Here is a 22,027-nt window from a genome sequence, read left to right as displayed (position 1 = left end):
ACTGTCACGATCACCGTCTGTTCCTGTCAGTTCCTGGACTCCATTTCCCATAATCCTCCCTGCCAATCACATGCACACTCCACACCAATCACCTGTTGCCACATACAGCTTAGCACATCACCTGGACTATAAAAGACTCTCACACACACCACCTCATTGCGAAGTCTTGTTTACCTTGTGTGCAATTCTGAGCGTTCATATTCTGTCTGCCTGTCTTTTGTTACCGTTCCTGCCTGTTACCTGTTATCAACCCATTGCTGCATGTCCTGACCTTTGCCTTGTCTGCTGTTCTGTGAATGATATCTGCCTGTCCTGATCCTTGCCTGTATCCTGACCACGATTCTGCCTGTCCCCTGCTATTCCTGTTTGCTCCTGTTTGACCCTGCCTGTACGACCACGCTCACCTTTAATAAAAGCTTGCAATTGGATCCCTGCCTGAGTCCCGCTTCGTTACAGCTACTAACTGAAATAAGCTAGCACAAACATTACTAAAACTAAAATAAAAACAGATTAAAGCAAGTAGAAATTATATTATATATATATATATATATATATAAATAAAAGCTCAAATCAAAATAAAACCTGAAAATATAAAAACAAAAGCAAATTCAAAATATTCATAAATATTATAATAGTATATTTATTAACAACACTGGAAGAATGCTATATTGGTTTTTATTATAGTCATCATGTATTATTGTCAATCTTAAGTGTAAAACAGACAGTGCGACTAGTGTAGTCTGATTCCTGAACCAATGAATGACTCTTGTGATCGGATTCTTTTAATTGACCCAAAACCATACAGATTACAACTAACTGTGAGACTTAAATCGGTGTAGTTACGGATTTGTTATTCATGACAAAGTGTAGTTAAATATACATATTAAGTGTATATGTATAGAAATATACACTTAATATGCACTGCTTTCACTGCGTCAACTGCGTAGGAGACTGACATGGGAGAGAAGAAATTGTTGAATAAATTCATTATTCTTGTTTTGTTTTTGCTCACAAAAAGTTCTCTCGTCACTTCATAAAATTAAGGTTGAACCACTGTAGTCACGTGGACTATTTTAACAATGTCTTTAGTATCTTTCTGGGCCTTGACAGTGGTGGTTAATTTGCTGTCTACGGACGAGTCAGACAGCTCTCGGATTTAATAAAAAATATCTTAATTTGTGTTCTGAAGATGAACAAGGTCTTACAGGTGTGGAATGACATAAGGGTGAGTAATTAATGACAGAAATTTCACTTTTGGGTGAACTAACCCTTTAATACTATGCATATAAATATACATATTAACCAACATTATTAAACAAACAAAATAGAAATTATTTTGTTTGTTTAATGTTGTTGGTTAATGCATATTTAAGGATTGCATTTATGCTGCCTCTGATAAAAAGTCATTAAAAAGTCTGTGTAAACACCTTTTGTGAGAATTGTTTTACATTTTTTTAGTATTTAAAGAATCTCTTTTGGTGCATAAAAACTTTAGCACAAAAACCAAAGACCAGGGTTCTGCATGTCATCATGGGAATATTAATATCCTTCTGTAGGCGAGACATTTATCATCAACAAAACAATCAACAGTTATATAGGGGCCCCACAAAAAGGATCTGAGACTTTCTCTCTGATTGTGTACTGTACATTTGTGTGTGTGTGCATGTGAGAGAGTCACCTGCTTTATCTCTGTCCTGAAGCGTATCATACTGCTGGAACAGGGCTGTTCGGCTCTGTATGAACTCACTTGGAGCCTCCCATTCTGCCATTTTATGAGGGTAGAAAAATCTTGTCAGTTTCTCTCTAATTTCTTTGGTTTTTCCCAGCAAGCCAATGGGCACACGGGCTATTAGTAAAGGGAAAAAGGCATCAAACTTCTCAAAGTCCTCTCGCAGCTGATCCAGACGCAGATTTGATGAATGTCCATATAGCGTGTTAAACGTGGCCTGAAACATTACGCATTTACAGAACTCATATAGATCTGCCTCTTTCCAATCGGCATCAGGCCCAGACTCTTCACTGGACAGAAAACGGCGTCGCAGGACCTGCTGCAGGTTTCCCATCATGCTGAACGTGAGTGGGTCGAGGGCAGGACCCTGCAGCAGAGTGTAGCACCTCTGGAGGCTGTCACTCATTCCAGGGAAGTGGCCACTCTGTACCGATGGGTAATCGAACGTCCTGGATGCTGCGCTGTCTGCAAATGTGTGGAAATCCAACTGTTTCCCATGTTTGATCACAGACGGGTACAGGAGAGGGTTCATTATAAATGTTATGTATCTCCCTAAAAAAAACACACAACATGAATGGGTAGATGTCATGACATCACATCAGTGTGATATGCTTTACTTCAGACAATGCAAAAAAAAATTATGTATAATTTTTAGTGCTGTTTGCTAACATCTCTATTACTATTGCTTTTAAACATACTCAGAGCTAACATTAAATATTCCATTAACATGTAACTTGCCATTGGTGCTGCAGACTTAGATTTCTTAATAAAATAAATAAAATAAAATAATAATTTAAACTTCAAGGAGAGCAAATATTGATACTGTGCCATAAAATCAGACTTGCTGAGTTATCTCTCTGGACTTGGATCAGTAAACAACTACCTAGCAACTGCAACTTAATTGAGAAACTACTGGACCACTGAAATGAACAACAAAACAAGTAATTAAAAATGTTGAAAAACTAAAATGGTGATGAATTGCAACATCTAAAATATACACTTTCCCTTTCACATTTATAAAAACTGTACTCTGTAAGTCCATGTTATTTGCCAGCTATCCAAATGCTATTCTGATAACATCTTTCATGACCATATCTTTTTTATTACCATAACTATGTGTAAGCATGTGTTGCACAATAACAGTGTGTCTCAGAGGAAGCGCAAAAGGAAACTACAAGTTAGCTAAATATGACAAAATTTTGTTAAAGTCAGAAGACGTCCTCATTTGAAAAAAATTACCTCATTTGTGTAAGTTATGTTAAATAAATGTGTGTGTCAAGTATACCTGCAATAAGTACCGTAAAAACATCTCCATGTTCCTGCTGTAGTTGTGTAAGGAACTGTTGAGAGTTTTTTCTGAATTCTAGAGCTTTTCCCAGGAATGGAATCCAGCCTTTAATCAGTATGGGCTCACCATCCTTCCTGTAACATGCACACCCAATGTAACAGTTGTGTTTTCAACACCTGAGAGACTGCCATTGTATGTCAGTGTAAACAACTCTCCTAGACAAACACACAAACTCTTCCAACTCTGTTCTCTTGATAATGTCTTTGTGGGAATGTGGTGACATAATTGTGCTGAACACAATCCTTTATTGCTTTTCAGTTCGTTTTTCTGCTAGTATTCTTTTAAATGACAAAGCCAGGATTCATTAACTGAGAATAATGTTTAATGACCTCAGTGATCTACTGTTGATGTATATCTACCCATGGCCTACTTTTCAAGCTGACCAGAAAAGAATGGAGCGGCCCTTTGGGAATTAATTCTCCAAACTTCCTTCTGAGGTTGCAACTGACTAACTGAAAAAGAAACCACATTGCAGCCTACAGTGGAGTAATTCTCTGCAGAGTTCAGGTTCAAAGGACATCTATCTTAAACCCTGGAACAAAAACCACACACAATATACATGCAAAAACAAGAAAAAAAAACAATATCTTAAGTGGGTAAACTGGCATGTTATTTACAAATAAACAAGGAATATAAAATAATAGAACTTCTGAAAACCTGTTAAAGGCCCACTGAAGTGTCTTGGAATGCGCAGCATTATTCAATGTGTTGACGTAATTTCAACTGAAACAGGAAGACAGGACGGTAAAAATCGAACAGCCCCACCCCTTTTTTAAAATAGTCAATAGCGTTTCGTTTATATCACAGCTCGGCGGTTTCCTTCTAATCTCTAACCGTTTCTCCTCCTAATCTCTTCTATATCCCTTTAAAATACAGCATTCTGTGCAGAATTTAAATGGGTCCAATAAATTTTGTGGTCTGAGCCGACTCACGCATATGATCCGCTCTGTGCTCCAGTGTCTCTGGACCAGAGCAGACTGTTCTCATGCTGCGGCGGTTCACGTGACAAACGGACTTCATTCGCGTCAATGGAAAGCATATTTACACTGTCTGAATCGTCCCCTATCCTCTATATAGTGCACTATGTGCCATTCACCATGTAGAAACTAGTAAATGTGTGAACAAGTGACCAATTTCATCCGCAGCTTCAGCGTGTTTATCCGCTTGTTGTCGTGACATAAGGAATGCTGTTTCTGGGTCCAAGCCTCGACTCGTTTCACTTGAGAATGCCGTCTCGACGGCCGTTTATGAGCACTATTTATTCATATTAAACATTTAACATTTTAAAAAGTTAAACATTTAAATTACTTACAGTCTACACAACCGTCTCTGTGCTCACAGCGTCGCAGACATTAATATTTTAACATTTATAAAAGATGAATCACTGTCTGGCCATCTGGGATTTTGGTATGGAGATAAAGGTTATGATTATAATTTTTTGGTAGTATTACACCACATTGTGTGTGTGTATATTAGCACCGTTTGCTGTTTTCGTGTGGTATGAGATAGAGCGCTTGGACCCGGAAGCGCTGCCGCGTGACGTCAGACTTAACAACCGAATAGTGTAGGAGGGGGCGGGACTTTAGATTCTAGAGAGCATTTGATTGGACAGAAGATTTGATGAGAAGCTGAAGTGCACGGTGATGTCATGAAAATCTGTGATTCATTTTAGCGGAAGTGAGAGACTGTAGTTGCGTCCCAAATGACGCAATATACACTATGCACTTATATGTACTTATGCACTCATCCACGTAGTGTGTGAATTATATAAGGTTATTTTGTCATTTAACAACGGTGTCCGATACCCCTTCCCCCTCCACTACGTAATTAAAGCTGCGACAGTTGAGTGCATGAAGTGTCCAACATTCCACACTTTGTTTTTTTCCATTAATTTAGTGCATCATCCGGATATTTAAAGTGCACTTTTTCTTTCTGGAATTTTCTGTGTGAACGCACTACTCGCACTATTTGTACTTAAAGACGTCATAGAATAGTGCATAAGTACGTGAATTGGGATGCACCTTGTAAGTTTTTAATGCTTATATCTCCTAAATGCGAATTTTGTCATTGATTTGGAACACACCATCATATTCATAACCTTAAGGCTAACATATTCATAGTAAAAGCTAAAAAACTTAAATTTTGATTTCAGGGGGACTTTAAGTCCTGACATACAGTTGTGGTAAATGGGAAATTGGGTCAGGTGGGTGGCGTTAGCAAACGTGACTCAAGGTCTGCAATTGAGCGAGCTATTACTGTGACACATTTCAACAGCGTAGGGGAATGAAAATGCGGTAAGTTTGAATGTTTTATACTGAAAGTGTTGTTGTGAACATGAGATTATGAGTGGTGTTTTTAAAAACTGTTTTAGTTAATTATTTGCAGACGCACCATTGTTTGAAGCCTTCTATATTTGTGACTGTGGAGACGCTAATTGTTTATTGAAAACGTCTTGTTTGATGTGACCAGTATGTGCGTCTGGTAGTTGGCCATTTTGGGGATGTTTGACTCTAAATGAATCGATACAGGTATATAGAGTTTTATATTATATGAGATGTTCTTAAATTATTGTGATTTCTTTTTGTATTTTGATTTGTTGCTTCTGTATAACAGTAAAGTGGTGTGAGATTGCATTAAGGATACAGGGGGCAGTCCTCATCCATGTTACAGGTATGAATTTTCTTGCAAATAGTAAATATTTGTAAGTGATTTGATCTCATGATTGTTTTATTGATTTGTAGGGGAGTTTGTCAGCTACTGTTTTCTTTTACCTCCATGTCTTTGATGTACTGATTTTGTTTATTCTTGGTTAATCAGACTTAGTGTCCAGCAGGGCGCGTTGTGAGACACGGGGAAAGAGACTGTTTTGTATTTTATTTTCTTTGTATTGTATTTTTCCCTTTTTTGGTGCGTGTATTTTTGGATTGTATTGGTTTGTTTATTATTGCATCTAATATTATACTTGTGGGGTTCTCTCCCTTTTTAGTATTATTGGGCAGTGTGCAGAAAGTGTGGCATAGTGTGGAGAAAGGTGCACTTAAGGTCACACAGTGAAAACACTGTGTAAAGTACATAGCCTTGATGTAGAGACAGGCAAACATAGATTACCTGGCGAACAAAATAAGGGAAACCAGGTTTTAAAAAGAAAAAAAAAAAAAAAAAAAAAGAACAACACCTTTTGACTTCATTCCTCAACTACACACAAATTAGGTACATATTTTAATTTTCAAATTAACATAACACACGTGTTGTAATACATGTAGTGCAAATCAATTATGTGGTAATGCACTTCCTTGTTTTAACATGCAAATAAAGTGGTTTTAAACCCTTAAGGTTTGGGTTACAATATAGCAATATCCGATTAGAGAATGAATCGTTTTTTTTTTTTTTCGAATGAATCTTTTCAATGAATCATTTAAACCAGTTCACAAAACAGGTGTTGTGCAATTCTGATCCCCGCCAGAGTTTTTTATTACTTAATGTTTTTATAAACCAAATCATGGCTACTACAGCAATCTGAACTGGAACACATTATAAACACAAAAAATGTGTTATAGTCTAAAAAGCCTACATATGTCTCTACTACATATGTCTTTATTGGAGTATTTTAGAGTGTACGTACATACGCTACACCTATGCAACTGATCACTATATTGACCGACCAGTGACCATAACTTCATGTCAGGAACAACGCGATGACGTAGTCTAATGTGTTCACTAAATCAGCTCGAATTGTTCTAAAGAACCGATTCCCGACCATGAGTTGGACTACCCATCAATGGAAGGTTCAGTTTCAAACTGAGGTGAACTATGAGTAAACAAGATACCAGTCCTGCTCTGAATTATTCATATGGTCTTTGCAGACACTTCCTTGCCAAATAGGCTTAAAATGTATTTTAAGTGATGAATGGCGATTGTAACGTTCAGTTTCATCTTGCTTGGACAATCCCTAATCAGGAATGTGCTGATTTATAATTAAACAAGTCACTTTAATCAAAAGACGTATGCTTAATGATAAATACACTCTACAAATAGGCAGCATAATCACAACTGAACACAATGATCCATTTAAACAATGTACATGTTACATTCTCAACCAGCAGCAAAATAGCCTACACTGTAAAAACTCACCGCTTTCGTCCGCAGAACACGCACAGCAGCAGCAGCACGGAGACAAAACCCAGAAAGATCGTCAATAAATACTCCAACATTATCAAAGAGCCTCTGAGTGAAAAACATAGAAGAGTGGTCTGGTTTACAAAGCACTTCACGCGATATGTCCAGGTTTTGCGACGGTCACTTTAAAAGTGAAAGAGCGCTTATCATCATCGCACAAATTAAATATCACAGTCCAGTGAGAGATAGGGTATGGCATGTTATGAGGAGATAACACGAGAACAAGCGAGTGTTCAAGATTTTCAGAAAGTCACGCCCAGTGGAGGTCGCTCAAATGAAAATTAAGCAACAGCCTGCATGTTTGCGCTACAAACCTACTTGGCCCATTCAAGCCTTTGAGACAAACCCTGAATCCCAATGTGCATACTATCCACCCTAAATAGTATTGAATATTAGCCTACTGTAACATACTATTTAGGATGGATAGCATGCACACTGAGACGCAGGCATAATCTTTTTTGACTCAGTTCTGCTAACACACACACACAACACACACACACACCAAAATATGTATAAATGAATGAATGAATAAATAAATAGTGCAAAAAGTGATATGCTCAGTTTACAAAATAAAAAAGTGTATATTGTAAACAATAATAAAGACTAATTTATATGATAATACATCTAGTGTGCATTAATGGCGTGGTAATATACATCCTTCTTTTAACATGGGAAAAAAAGCGATTTGTATCTGTATAAATAAATTGGCTAAATGTTGACTTCAAGGCCCTCCATTTTCCAAGACAATATTTGAAGATCTTTACATGGAGGATGATTCATCTGGTGCTTCTGCTGTAATCATAACAAACTTTCCTATCAACCAAAATCTGGAACAATTAATATATTTTAATAAGCTTACCTATAATTAATTTCATGATTCCAGAAGAGCTGTATGCTCTTTAATAATAATAATAATAATAATAATAATTTCAGGGACTAAATGAAAATATAAAATTATTAATGGGTTATTGTTTTGTATATATTTAAACTATTATTAAAAAATATTTTACCATAGTACAATAATTGTAAGTCATCTTGTGGCCTCTTTGGAAGTTTACTGAGGCCCTCTAGTGGGTAGTCTGCTGGCCAACTGCTTTTAACCTTATTATCTAAAACGTGCAGTGTTGGGAGGCCTCCAGGAGCAGGGATGAGAAACACTTTTACAGTACATTTATCACAGGGACAAACCCTTTGAAACTATTTTGTTCTTTCCTCAGGGAAAAAACACCTTTGCAGGGTTTGAACCTATAACCATTTGATAACAGCTTCCCCACACTCCCACAATATGTGAGAGATCAGACACAGGCTAGTTTATATTCGTGTATGTGTGTTGGGGAGTTAATGCAGAAAAAATAAACCACACCAGCTGTAATTCCTACAGCTCCTGTTTGAAAAAGGATGGATTCTCTCTCCATACAAATAATCTCTCTCTTCTCTCAGTCTGTGACTCATTGCGTACGTGTGTATGTATGCCAGCAGCAAGGCCTACTGCTCCAAACATAAAGGTCTCTCTGTTTGCCTGTTCTGTGGTTCCTTTTTCAGTGCTGCCAGCAAAAAACCCACCAAACTGGCTTTCACTATTACCAACACTCCTTGACTCAAAAGACTGTTGCTGGTAATTAATTTAATAAGGAATACAAATGTAAAGACTATGGAATTGTGGTATTGTTTGCAGTGGTGGACAGTAACGAAGTATTTTTACTTCGTTACTGTACTTAAGTACATTTTTCAAGTATCTGTACTTTACTCAAGTATTTTTTATTTTGAGCAACTTTTACTTTTACTTCACTACATTCCAAAGCATAAGATCATACTTTTTACTCCACTACCTTTCATAAAACATATCGTTACTCGTTATTTTAAAATGAAGAAATCGTCACATGCTCAGAGACGCAAAAGCGGTGTCCGATTCGTGCACAACTGATTCTTTTCAATCATCCTGTTAAATCGGTTCACAAATCACATCAATAATTCATTGAATAATTCGAATTGGACTGATCGAATTGCAGCTGTTCTCGAGTCAACAAATCACTGATTCAATGATCCGTTCAGAGCGAGTCTCCAGTGAACTGAGTTTCACTGGCTGCGTTCCACTCCAGTTTTAGACACGCACTCGCAAACTTCCCTAAGCACTCCCCCTCGGGGGAATCCCTTCCGCCATTTTGAAGTGCGTTCCACTTTGTGAAGTGGACGAGGGAAGTTTATATGGACAGACAGTCTACTTCATATGTACACTTCAGGAAGTTCCATAACCCACAATGTAACACGATTGTGATGTCACTGCATATTGCATTTAATTTACCCCACCACAAACAACTCTATGATATATGAAGTATTTTTTTAAATATTTAAAACACACATATATACATATAGAATGCTGCATTAAACAATTTTGTAAGGGGAAAAAATTAAATAATAAATCAACTCCATAGCAGCTTACAAGTGATCAAGGGCTTAGGACGTTCCAATTCAGCCCATTGCAAGGGTTCCGCCAGTAGTGGGCACCTGTGCAACGTAAGCAATGACGTACATCCGAGTCAACGAGACTGCGGGAAGTTAGCGAGGGAAGGGCATAAAAAAACGAACTGGAATGCAACCACTGTCTGACTGAAAATTAGCCAAGAACTGGGGGATCCTCGAGTGCGCGCACGACTGATGGCGAAAAGTAAAATAACGCATGCATGTTCATCTTCCCCACTACTGTAGCAATTTCTTAAAGTTATGCATATGTTTCGTCTGTTTTTATATTGATTCTCAACACACATTACATATTATGTATCTGCTTCCATAATCTTCCATCCATACTGACTAGTGCTGGCTATTTGACAATTCATAATCATTCATAATTATTTTGAGCAATAGGATAATATAATATATATATTATAAAATTAAATTATATGAGTGGTCTATATAAAATTACAAAATAAACATTAATCAATCAGTACTTTTGTACTTTCAATATAATAATATTTTATTATACATATCTGTACTTTTACTCAAGTACTTGATTTGTGTACTTCGTCTACCACTGATTGTTTGAGAAATCAATGGCAACATCAATGGCTCAGTGTCAAGTATGGCCCCTGTCTGACCAGGGTGGCAGATAGGATGACTACTGAGACCAGTCCAGAGTGACAATGGGCTTGAGGACTGTAGAGGCAGAGGCAGCACCAGATGGGAGATGGTGATGAAGACCAGGACTAGAGCAAGGATAAATGGCAGTAACAGGAACACACCACAATGCACAATGAACGCACGCAATGAACCAGCAAAGACATGAGGGAAAGAGGCAAAATATAAAGGGAACAGCACATGAGGATCAGGTGGATACAATCACACTAACAAACCGTACAAACCGGGAGGGCAGGTGGTGAGAAAACATGGAACCCCAGTACTGGCCAGGAAACACAGAGGGTGGGAGAGGGTGGGATAGGGCGGATAGGGGAAAGAACCAGGTGAAAAGTTCAAGACTGACCAGGGAGGTGTTGGCTTTGGAAAATTCTGATGACCAGGAAACACGGAGGGTGGAATGCGTAGGAATAGGATTGATGGTCCTTCTAGGAACATAACTCACTCCAATGGTGGGGACTTGAAAATGGTGTTATCGTTAGAAACAGTCTTAGGGACAAACTCTTGATTGGGGAAGGACCTTGGGATGAATTCAAGGGCCATGACCGCACTAGCAAGGAGGGTGACTGGTTGGGAAATGGGCTCAGGGGATACAGGAACAGATACTGAAACTGGCTCAGGGGTGTCCTTAAGGACTGCTGAAACGCCCTCCAGGGTTTCAGGGACAGACACTGGACTTGATTCCGAAGTGCCCTCCTTGTCTTCAGGAACAAACACTGGACTTGACTTAGGGGTGCTCTCGAGGGCTGCTGAAATGCCCTCCAGGGCTGCAAGGATAGCCTGGAGCCAACACTGGACTGTGCTTAGGGGCTGGAGCCGACATTGGACTGTGCTCAGATAAAAGCATTTGACTTGCCAACATAGGCCTTCTTCTTTTGCTTCCGAGGGCATTAAAATTTGTGCTCTGCTGACTCAGGAATGACTGGAGCGAACTTGACTGGCAGGAGCGGGCTTGACTGGCATAGAAATGACTGGAACAGGCTCGACTGACTCTGGAATGACTGGAGCGGGCTCGACTGGCTCAGGAGTGGCTGGAGCGAACTTGACTGGCTCTGGAATAACTGAAACAAGCTTGACTGGCTCTGTAATGACAGGAGCGGACTTTGGAACAGGCTTAACTGCCCTCCTTCTCGACCTTCGCTTGAATGTGGGAGTCAGTAGAGGGTCCTGCACTTGACAAGGGAGGGAGGAGTGGGATGGTCCCTGCAGGCAGGTTCTGATGGTAGTGATTCACCTTCCCCTCCTTGCGAAGATGCAGATATCTGGAGAAGTTCTAGAAATCAGCAGTTTCATCTCCCACTGAGGTAACGGGTCATCCAGACAGAGGTTGAAGACGTTCTTGAGAGCCGTGGCTTGATACTCAATGCCCATGCCATTGTCCAGAAAAACTGGGTGAAGGATCCAACATCCTGTCCTTGCTGGCGACATGATCCCAGCCCCCGCTGGCGAGCCCTTCTCTCCCAGGCAGTAGCAGGGGGAACTACCCTGATGCTCATCCTGCTGGGTCCTGAATACCAGGCAGGAACCCAAGGAACCATAAACTTGAATGATATTTTAGATGAAGCACCGGTCTTGCTGCCAGGCAGTGAACATCAGTGGCCAGGAAGTCTTAGGATACAGGGCAAGACAGGAAAATAAACACAAGACTCACAATAACAAAACAAGACACAAAGAGATAACAAAAACAAGACCTGAATGCACAAAGGAAACAACTTAACTAGAACTGAAATCAAGATAAATAACAAGACTAGGACTAGAGCAAGGATAAACAACAGAAACACACCACAGTGCACAATGAACGCATTAAAAAAAAACAGCAAAGACATTAGGGAAAGAGGCACAATCACGCTAATGAGGACTAAGGAAGAGGGTGTAGTAACGGGAAACAAGGAGGCAGGACTAGAGGAGCACATGGCCAACACAAACAAAGACAGAGCCATGTGTTCAGGGGCCTGTACCATGAAGCTGGATTAGTTGGCTTGCCAGGTAAGTTTCAGATTAGTTTGCGCCAATCCTGGGTTTTAGGAACCATGAAAGGGACTTGGCTTTTAGCAGTGTTCATCACCATAGTAACTTACGCTCCACAGCTAACCTTCTCTGGGGCAGGTTATGTTCTGGTTCAGAGATCTCAAACCGAATTTGGACCAATCAGATGTGAGCAAAGTGACACTGACACATCCAACGCAATAAAGTCACTCCTCCAGTTTCTCTTCCTCCAAATTAAAGGTCACTATATAGTAAAAACAAATATTTAACGATGAAATTGTCTGGCTTTAATGATAATTAGAATTATTTTATGATTTATATAATTATTATATGATCTCTATTATTATTACTCCATTAAACACAAGCAATTTTAGTTTAACAGTTATTATTAAGCATCTAGTTTAAATGAATATTAATATATACAGACCATATGTACTAACGCTGTAGAATCAATAGATAACTCTTTAAAAATGACTACATGTGACCTTACATGTTTGAATCTTTATCGCTATATATTATCAACTATATAAACTAAGTTTCACTTGCACTGAGATAATTTCTTTTACTTGTCCTCTTTCATGGACAAGTATTTTCTTTAGTGTAAATGCGTTTTGTGGGGGAAATTTTGAGTTTCTGTATAATTTCCATATGATTTCACTTATATGCTTATGGTTAAATGATTTTGTTTTTCTCAGAAGTGTTTAAGTATGCATTTGGGTGACTTTGGGTGACAAGTGGAAAAACACTGAAGTGGTAAACATGTTCCTAATATGGTAAAAGGACAGAGGCTTCAGCCTTGGAGGTCAGAGATATAAAAGTGAAGGGAAGCTTTCATTCTTTGTCTTACATTCTGCAGCTACTTGTGTTTCTGTATGACTGTCTGACCTTTCTTGCAAGAAATAAAACTTTGAAAGACAATTGGATGTGTTTATCTCTTATGCAGTAAGAGTCCTGTTGAATTTTTGCCACAACAGTTTAAATTCTCATACTTCAATCTCTTAACTCTTTAAGCAAAAGTTTTGAATCGTGCTGTCTCTCTCACAAGAAGTGATTTACAGTTTCTCTCTGTTGCAAGGCTGCAAGGCATGTGATTGGCTGTTTGCCACTGATGTCATGCATTCATGTGCACGAGCTCCACAAACTCAGGATCAAAGCCTGAGTTGACAGAGAAAGTTGATGATCAGCATCATGGTACCAACAAAGCCAGATTGGAGTGGTTTGGTTTTGTCAACTTGAAACTAATCCTATAACCCTGAGTTTGTTCAACTACCATCATGGTACAGGCCCCAGGCACAAGACAAACAAAGAAAGTCTAAACAAAGACAAGACTGACTGGGCAGGACCCTGACACCGTTGTCAACCGTGTTTAAACGTTTTCTCTCTCTGTGCTTGTGTGCTCAACTTGTTACTTACATTATAGGAGCTCATATTCAGGAGTGGGAATGATCTGGATGTATCTCACTAAGAAAACCAACAGATATTCTCTGTGAAAACTCTGTCAAAAAATTTTAAACAATTCCATGACAATTTTAATTGATTTGACTTCTTTCAAAAATGATGTCTCCAGTATTTTTCTTCTACCAGATATAATTTCTATCTCTTCTCTGCAGAACTCCTCCATTTTCTCTCTCAGATGAGACAGATTTACCAACTTCATCGAAAGAGACGAGAACAGAGAGTGATTCTGGGTGAGTCTGTAGATCCAGGAGGGACAGAGAGAGACTGAAAACTTTACATAAACACAAACAACAGGAAAACCAGAAAATTAGATTCATACTACCTTACTGAACACAATGTTCTACGATTGGATTGGAGGAGAGTCCTAACTGAACAGCTCTTCCAGCAGTCAGCAGTTGTTCTTCTGCTCTAAACTCACCTTTTACCTAAAACAGGTCTTGGAGTGAAGGTCTGTCTGCACTGAGAGCAGCTGTAGACTCTCTTCTGATCATCCTGATCCCAGCAGCCTGTAATACAGCTCATACAGTAACACAGGGAATATTCACTGGATCCTTCAATAGATCTAGACAGATTGAACAGCTGAACTGATCCTGAGCCAAAGAAACACTGGATTCTGCCATTTCACAGTGCGTAGACACAATAACTGTTATATTTCCTGTTTTTTTGCTAAGCGAGACAGGTTTAATACTGGTGTGTCCATTAGTGTGACACACCTGCATTATCTAGAAACTGTATATAATAAAAAGGTCCACAAGTTTAGAGATTGTGAAAATGTAAAGCATAACAACTAGATGGCGCTGTAACACTGTTTTTCAGTAATTGTGAGCCAATGCCTAGTAATGATTAGTAGGCTGTCTTAACCCGTTAAAAAAGATGTTCCTTGCACAACATCCTTTTGTGATCTGTGAATGTAAAATTGAATAATTGTGTACTGCCATCTCTCTCTCTCTCTCTCTCTCTCTCTCTCTATCTATTCATAGGATGAGATGGACCATATCAGACCTAATGAATGAAAAGCATCAAACAAGTGCTCATAATACATGGGAACTCCTTCAACATCCGTCTCCACCTCACCCCTAATCCTCTCTAAACTGAATTAAATTTCTACTCCTGAAGTAATAGTAAGCTAATGACCTTCAGTAGACATTCTGACTGACTTGAGTGTTGGGGGCTCAATAAACATTTTTAAAACATTAGATGTTTGTGTTATCAGAGGGATACTGTATATATGACCACTTGTAAAATGCTTTTCATTCATAAATAAATAAATATTTATGAATGAATGCTTTTCAACCATAATAAATAAACATAAAAAATGTCAGTATTAGTAATTATACGCCTAATTGCACATTTGTCTACAAAACCTTAAACTTAAGCATACGAGTTTGTGAGACCATAAGAAACAAACTCAGTCAAGTCTCCCCAAAGTTTTAAATTATGGTGTTCCAAATTATTATCATATTTATGTAGGCTACTATGGTATTTACATTGTATTCCACAGTAACATGGTACAAAAAACATGGAAGTGCCAAGGTACTTTATGTCAGTGGTATGTCCTTTACATCATATAGTAGACTTAACTCCAGATATAACAAGAAAATCGTCTAATGAAATGTTAAAATCGGACTTAGGCCTAACATTTAAACTTGTATTGGAAAAGATGAGTGGTCTGGATGACCAGAGGAGTGTAGTGGTTTTCTCACGCCGCAGTCTGGTTTCCAGGGGTGCGCGTGTGATTCCCGGATAGGGGAGGTTTGCGAGCTTGTGGTGGGGGAAGACAGCTGCCCAGTCTCGCGCAGTGCCGTTTTCATATATGGTCACGTAATCATGGCAACCTTTACGTACCCATGCTAAAAACAGACCAGACACTACACAAGCGCGTGGAGGAAGGTGACAGAGCGGCCTACAAGTGCCACACGGCGAGACAGCATTACAACTGGATTTCTTTTGAAAGAAAATAAAAAAATAAATAGAACAACACACACCGGAGTGTGTTCGCCAAGCACGTGCGCTCCGCGTGATGAGCTTGGGTTTGGATTATTGGTGCCCTAGAACGCGCGAGACCATGGAGAGTTTAGAAAGGCAGCTGATATGCCCCATTTGTCTTGAGATCTTCACCAAGCCGGTGGTAATCTTACCGTGCCAGCACAACCTCTGCCGCAAATGTGCCAATGACATCTTTCAGGTACCACCAATGTATACTTAAAATGAAACGAAAAATTTTAGTTAATAATGTTTAAAACAATAGTGTTTTGGAATGTGATATTCCATAACACTATAATTCAAAAACTTGCTTGAGAAGCTGGTGTGACCAGCTGGTAGGCCTATATTACTGGTCCGTCCCAGATTGTCTATTGCTTGGAATGGCTAGCTTGAAACAGCTAGTAACCAGTTTAGACTAGCTAGACAACCACTACCATTTTAAGATGGATTTTTTTTCAAACAGTGATTTAAAATCAGCAGCTATATATTGATAATTTATATATTATATAGGTTATGTGGGATATATATTATATATAGGCTATAAGTTATGAGCAAAATGGGTCTGTTTTATTCTTTCACAGAAACCAGATGTAGTAAGTAACTACAAAAGAGAGTGGGATTTTGTTCAAGAATTAGGGTTATGAAAAGAAAAATGGTTAAAGAGGTAACATTTAAAATATCGGAATTGGGAACAAATGTTACATCTTCAAGTCCTATGTATATACAGTTAAAAGAAGAGTGTAAAAAGAAACGAGCTGGATTTGGTACTAAGCTAGACAAAATATTTTAATGAGTAATAAATGCACAACTGAAACTATTGAATCACACACACACACAAAAAGATTTTATTAATATTACTATTATTTTATTTTTATCATTAGTATCATAATTTATCTTTTTTTGCTCATTATTACTGGTAAAGTAGCATTTCTTCTGTCAACATATTTACAACGTTGTTTTATTTACATTTAATGTCTGAGATTGTAAAGTACCAATCCTTTGTAAGGAAAATTTGAAATAATTTAAGTAAAAGCCAAAATATATATAACAAAAATATTTGTGTGTATGTTTCAGGCCTCAAACCCCTACTTGCCCACACGAGGAGGTTCTTCCTTGGGCTCAGGCGGCCGGTTCCGCTGCCCATCCTGTAGGCATGAAGTGGTTCTGGATAGACACGGGGTGTATGGCCTACAGAGGAACCTGCTGGTGGAGAACATCATAGATATGTACAAACAGGAATCCAGCAGGTATTATTACTATAACTAAGACTTACAGCTTCATTTCACCTTCTCTAATCATTTATAATGTCTTAATCATTTGGAATCCTGTTGCAACTCAGACATTCTATTCTATTCTATTCTATTCTATTCTATTCCAACACATAGTCATTTGTGTGTGTGCTGGACTATATTTATAAATAGGCCAATGTGGCAGGAGCTATTTCAGACACACCTTCTGTGTTTATCAGTCCCCACCACCACCACACACACATTTGGAAACACATCAACATGAGCAACAGCAGTTAGACTGTTACTTTCTCTCACTGTGCACTTCTAATGCAAACTAATAGAAAATTAAACTAAACAAAAGTGATATCATCACAGCAGTGATTGTGTTACTTTGATAGGGAGTATTTCATTGCTTGGAAATTTGTTGTGTTTCTCTTTGTTGTTTTTTTTATTCATTATTCATTCTTGTTCTATTCTCTATACATTTATATACTCTGATCATGCATAACATTATGACCACTGACAGGTAAAGTGAATAACACTGATTATCTCTTCATCACAGCATCTGTTAGTGGGTGGGATATATTAGGCAGCAAGTAAATTTTGTCCTCAAAGTTGATGTGTTAGAAGCAGGAAAAATTGTGATGGTTAGACAACTTTGTCAGAGCATCTCCAAAACTGCAGCTTATGTGGGGTGTTTCTGGTCTGCGGTGGTCAGTATCAGTATTAAAAGTGGTCCAAGGAAGGAACAGTGGTGAACTGGTGGGAGCAAAGGCTGGCCCGTGTGGTCCGATCCAACAGACGAGCTACTGTAGCTCAAATTGCTCAAGAAGTTAATGCTGGTTCTGATAAAAAGGTGTCAGAATACAAAGTGCATCGCAGTTTGTTGCGTATCGTGCTGCATAGCCGCAGACCAGTCAGGGTGCCCATGCTGACCCTGTCCACTGCTGAAAGCACTGACAGTGGGCATGTGAGCATCAGAACTGGACCACGGAGCAATGGAAGAAGGTGGCCTGGTCTGATGAATCACGTTTTCTTTTACATCACGTGGATGGCCGGGTGCGTGTGCGTCGCAACCCACACAATATTAGGAAGGTGGTCATAATGTTATGCCTGATCGGTGTACATTTTTAAAAACACTGGTAGGCATAAAGATAGACAATTTAAGTAAAAATCTCTCCGATTCTCTGTCAGCAGCAGTAAGCCTGAGCCAGATGTGAAGAATGATGAGTTGATGTGTGAGGAGCATCAGGAAGAGAAGATTAATATATACTGTGTGACCTGCTCCGTTCCCACTTGTTCCTTATGTAAAGTGTTTGGGAGTCATCAGTCCTGTGAGGTTGCTCCACTCAAATCTGTCTACGAGACCCAGAAAGTGAGACTTTTTTGTCTATCTTTCTGCTTTTCTTATTATCATCTCTCTGCACCTTTTGAATTCTTTATCTCATGATGATTGATCAGTTTATATTTCTGTGATTGTGTGTGCAGACAGAGTTGTCTGATGGCATTGCTGTGTTGGTTGGCAACAATGACAGAATTCAGGGCATTATCAGTCAGCTAGAGGAAAGCTGCAGATCTGTGGAGGTCAGTGTCTGTGTGTATTATCATTATCAATGACTGATCCTTTTTTTGTTGACCAATTCTATGGCATCATAACTCTCAGGTTGATTTTTTACATTACGGTCCTAGTAATGATGCCAGTGCATGTGTGTTTGTCTAGGAAAATGGCCGTAGGCAGAAGTCTCGTGTATGCGAGTGGTTTGATCGTCTGTACGCTCTTTTGGAAGAGCGCAGAGGAGACCTCACACTAAAGATCACTGCAGAACAGCAGGAGAAACTTGATTACATCAGTGGCCTACAGCGCAAGTACATGCACACACATAAACACACAAAAATAATATCGAAGGTCACATTTGTGATGACAGGTAACTGTCTGTAACGTGACAAATAGTCATGAAGAACAGCTGCTATTCTGATATAAAAAAAATACTTTTAATTTAATTTAATTTAAAGGGTTAGATCACCCAAAAATTAAATTTCTGTCATTATTTAATCACTTTCACCCCATAAGACCTTCGTTCATCTTCGGAACACAAATTAAGATATTTTTGATGAAATTCTCTTCCCTGTCATTATCCTTACACAGGTGACGCAGTAAGCACAGTGAAGGCTTCCGTGTTTACGTCCGAATGCCGGCTCCATATTAGCCAAAGCTGCACACGTGAGCAGCACGACGCATGCATGTAATGCTGACGCAGGAGCCGGCCAATAATGAGTCTGCGTTCTGACGTAGAACCTGGAAGCGCTGGACGTAAACAACGTATGAGAATGACACAGAAGAGAAGATATTGTTGAATAAAGTCATTATTTTTGTTTTGTTTTTGCGCACAAAAAGTATTCTCGTCGCTTCATAACATTAACGTTGAACCACTGCAGTCACGTCGACTGTTTTAATGATGTCTTTAGTACCTTTCTAGACCTTGAAAGTGGTGGTTAAATTGCTGTCTATGAACGAGTCATATACCTCTTGGATTTTATCAAAAATATCTTAATTTGTTCCAAAGATGAATGGTCTTATGGGTGTGGAACAACATGAGGGTGAGTAATTAATGACAGAATTTTCATTTTTAGGTGATCTAAGCCTTATACTTTACTATTATGCATAACATTATATACCATTCAAAAGTATGGGGTAAGAAATTATTATTTTTATTCAGCAAGGATGCATTAAATTTGATCAAAAGTGACAGTAAAGACCTTTATGTTACAAAAGATTTCTATTTCAAATAAATGCAGTACTTTTGAAAAAATGTATCATAGTTTGCACAAAAATTATAGAATGATTTCTAAAGGAGTATGTGACACTGAAGACCGGCTGCCGAAAATTCAGCTTTGCCATCACAGGAATAAATTACATTTTAAAATGTATTACAAAAGTTATTTTAAATTGTAGTAATATTTCACAATATTACTTTTTTCTGTATTTATGATCAAATAAATTCAGCCTTGGTGAGCATAAGAGATTTCTTTCAAAACGTTAAAAAATCTTACTGACCCCAACATTTTGAATGGTAGATAAATAACAGATGCTCATCAAATATCCATATTTATTTATTGTAGTTTATCTGCTTAATTTCAAATAATGCTCTTTACATCATGATTTCTCTATTTTCCCATACTAAGTATGTTTATGCATGTGCATGTTTACACAATCTGCTAATCACAGTAATCACCTGTGCAGGTACAGAGAGCACTTGGATAACGCAGCCAAACTAGTGGAGACAGGAATTCAGACAATGGAGGAATCTGAGATGGCCATCTTCCTGCAGGTCTACAAAGTTCTTTATTGCATGCTTTTTTTCTTTTGTTAAAAATAAACAAACACTTAATGTAATATAATTATAGAAAAAGAAAGAGAAGAAAATAGAAAAGAAATAGAAAAGAAAGCACATTTTTCTTAAGCAATGGAGTATGAAGTCTCTAATTGAAATCTCTCTCTAACAGAATACAAAGCCTCTACTACAGAAGTAAGATTCAAATAATCACCATTTTACTGATTCTAAAAATGTAAACTTTCAGACACTTGTGTTTTATGGCATCTAATTCATTCTGTCTCATGTTAGGATCGCAGAAGGCAGGAATGTGTCTCATTTAGAAAAGGTGGAGCGTGGATATGAGAATATGGATCATTTCACTGCAAACTTCCAGCCTGAACGAAGAGCAATACTCAGTATAGACTTTACCAGGGGTAAAACTAACTCTAATCCTAACCTAAGGTGTCAGGTAAGGTTTTTTTGGAATCTGTCTCTTTATAAGAGATCTTTCTCTTATTATAGATGGTGATGACAATGAAGAGGATGATGATGAAGAAGAATTAGCAGGTGCTGTTATTCCTGAGACTCAAGCATCTTCAAGGACAACACCCATCCCACAGAGACTAACACCTGTACCGAACCCCCCACCAATGACAGCAGACACCTCCCAAATGTCATCGAAACCCAACCAATCAGTGAACATCAACCCGGCAGAGAACACGCCCTTATTTACGCCCGCTCCAGACTCCAGTCTCAACCCTTCTACAGATGTGCCAGCTCAGGTATGGGTTTCTCCCTCCTCTAATCCTATCCATATTTGTAATTCCTTGGAATTACATAATTTTTTAGGATGAGTCAGTAATGTTTTTAAAGTTAAGACACTGTAAAAGACACAGTTGGAATCTAAGGACATTATGGATCATAAAACAGTGGCTACTGAGTTGGCATTCAAACACAGGAACCCAGACACTGAAATATGGACACTTTTCTAATTTATTCATAATTTTTTTTAAATATAAATTATGGGATTTGAAATTATTGATATTATACTTTTTGTAAATGAAACGTTCAGTGAAACGTTTCAGTAAAATTCAGTGAATTATATTGCAAAATTATAATTTTGAACATACATTGATTTCATGTTTTATGGCCATATTATTTCACAATATCATTCCCATGTGCTTTGCTAAATTCAGTTACTTTTAAAATCAGAAAGAGGTTTGACTGTAACAGCTAAATGCCAAACTCAGTCATTTCGACATTATTTCATGTGACCATAGATAGATGCTCTGTCTTTCTCATTGTCTCCATTTATCTGTCTATCCATTTCCATCTGTCTCTCCATCTCACTTTCTCTGTCTTTTCCATACATTTAGGTAACTGCCGGTCCCAGCCAGACGTCTGAAGATGGACCACGCCATGTTTTCTCTTTTTCCTGGTTAAATGTGCCAAAATAAAATCAGACTAAGCTGGTAAACCTGCAACATCCCAGTGACTTTCCAGAAAAAACCTGTTGTACTTCATAACTAATATTTTGTTACTTTGACAATCATAGACTACATTAGCTATGGTAAAATAGCTTAAAAGGTAAAAACCACAACTGTTAAATATTAAATGATGATAATCTTTACTGCTGAATAAATACAAAATAAAGGATTATTAATAAGTGTATAAA

At 38.3% G+C, this 22,027-nt stretch overlaps 2 protein-coding genes across 9 annotated transcripts in view; one reads left to right on the top strand and one right to left on the bottom strand.

Annotated features, from left to right (window-relative positions):
* The window catches only part of LOC127524845 (cytochrome P450 7B1), a 16,528-nt gene extending 8,879 nt beyond the window's left edge, over positions 1-7,649 (bottom strand). Inside the window, exons 1-3 of one of the 2 annotated variants that reach the window (XM_051916835.1) lie at positions 7,209-7,649; positions 3,015-3,151; positions 1,679-2,281 (exon numbers count right to left, since the gene is read on the bottom strand). In XM_051916835.1, the coding sequence (XP_051772795.1) occupies positions 1,679-2,281; positions 3,015-3,151; positions 7,209-7,288 (820 nt within the window). In that variant the 5' untranslated portion in view covers positions 7,289-7,649. The remainder of the gene's footprint in view (positions 1-1,678; positions 2,282-3,014; positions 3,152-7,208) is intronic. The other variant, XM_051916843.1, reaches the window with a different exon arrangement.
* On the top strand, positions 4,893-22,027 carry trim55a (tripartite motif containing 55a). 7 transcript variants are annotated; one of them, XM_051916901.1, is made up of 14 exons: positions 4,893-5,605; positions 5,691-5,747; positions 13,979-14,056; positions 14,261-14,452; positions 14,807-14,947; positions 16,884-17,056; positions 18,233-18,413; positions 18,527-18,622; positions 18,759-18,904; positions 20,280-20,367; positions 20,543-20,565; positions 20,662-20,786; positions 20,875-21,134; positions 21,729-22,027. In XM_051916901.1, the coding sequence occupies exons 6-14, from the start codon at positions 17,034-17,036 to the stop codon at positions 21,807-21,809; spliced, it is 1,023 nt and encodes a 340-aa protein (XP_051772861.1). In that variant the 5' UTR covers positions 4,893-5,605; positions 5,691-5,747; positions 13,979-14,056; positions 14,261-14,452; positions 14,807-14,947; positions 16,884-17,033; the 3' UTR covers positions 21,810-22,027. The 7 variants fall into 7 exon arrangements, with proteins under 7 accessions (XP_051772861.1, XP_051772853.1, XP_051772835.1 ...); XM_051916893.1 differs by lacking the exon at positions 14,807-14,947; XM_051916907.1 differs by lacking the exon at positions 14,807-14,947 and having other exon boundaries at positions 5,356-5,371.

The sequence above is a fragment of the Ctenopharyngodon idella genome, chromosome 2, assembly GCF_019924925.1.
Source record: "Ctenopharyngodon idella isolate HZGC_01 chromosome 2, HZGC01, whole genome shotgun sequence".
Taxonomy (NCBI): Eukaryota; Metazoa; Chordata; class Actinopteri; order Cypriniformes; family Xenocyprididae; genus Ctenopharyngodon; species Ctenopharyngodon idella.
This window is presented reverse-complemented; position numbering and strand designations above follow the sequence as displayed.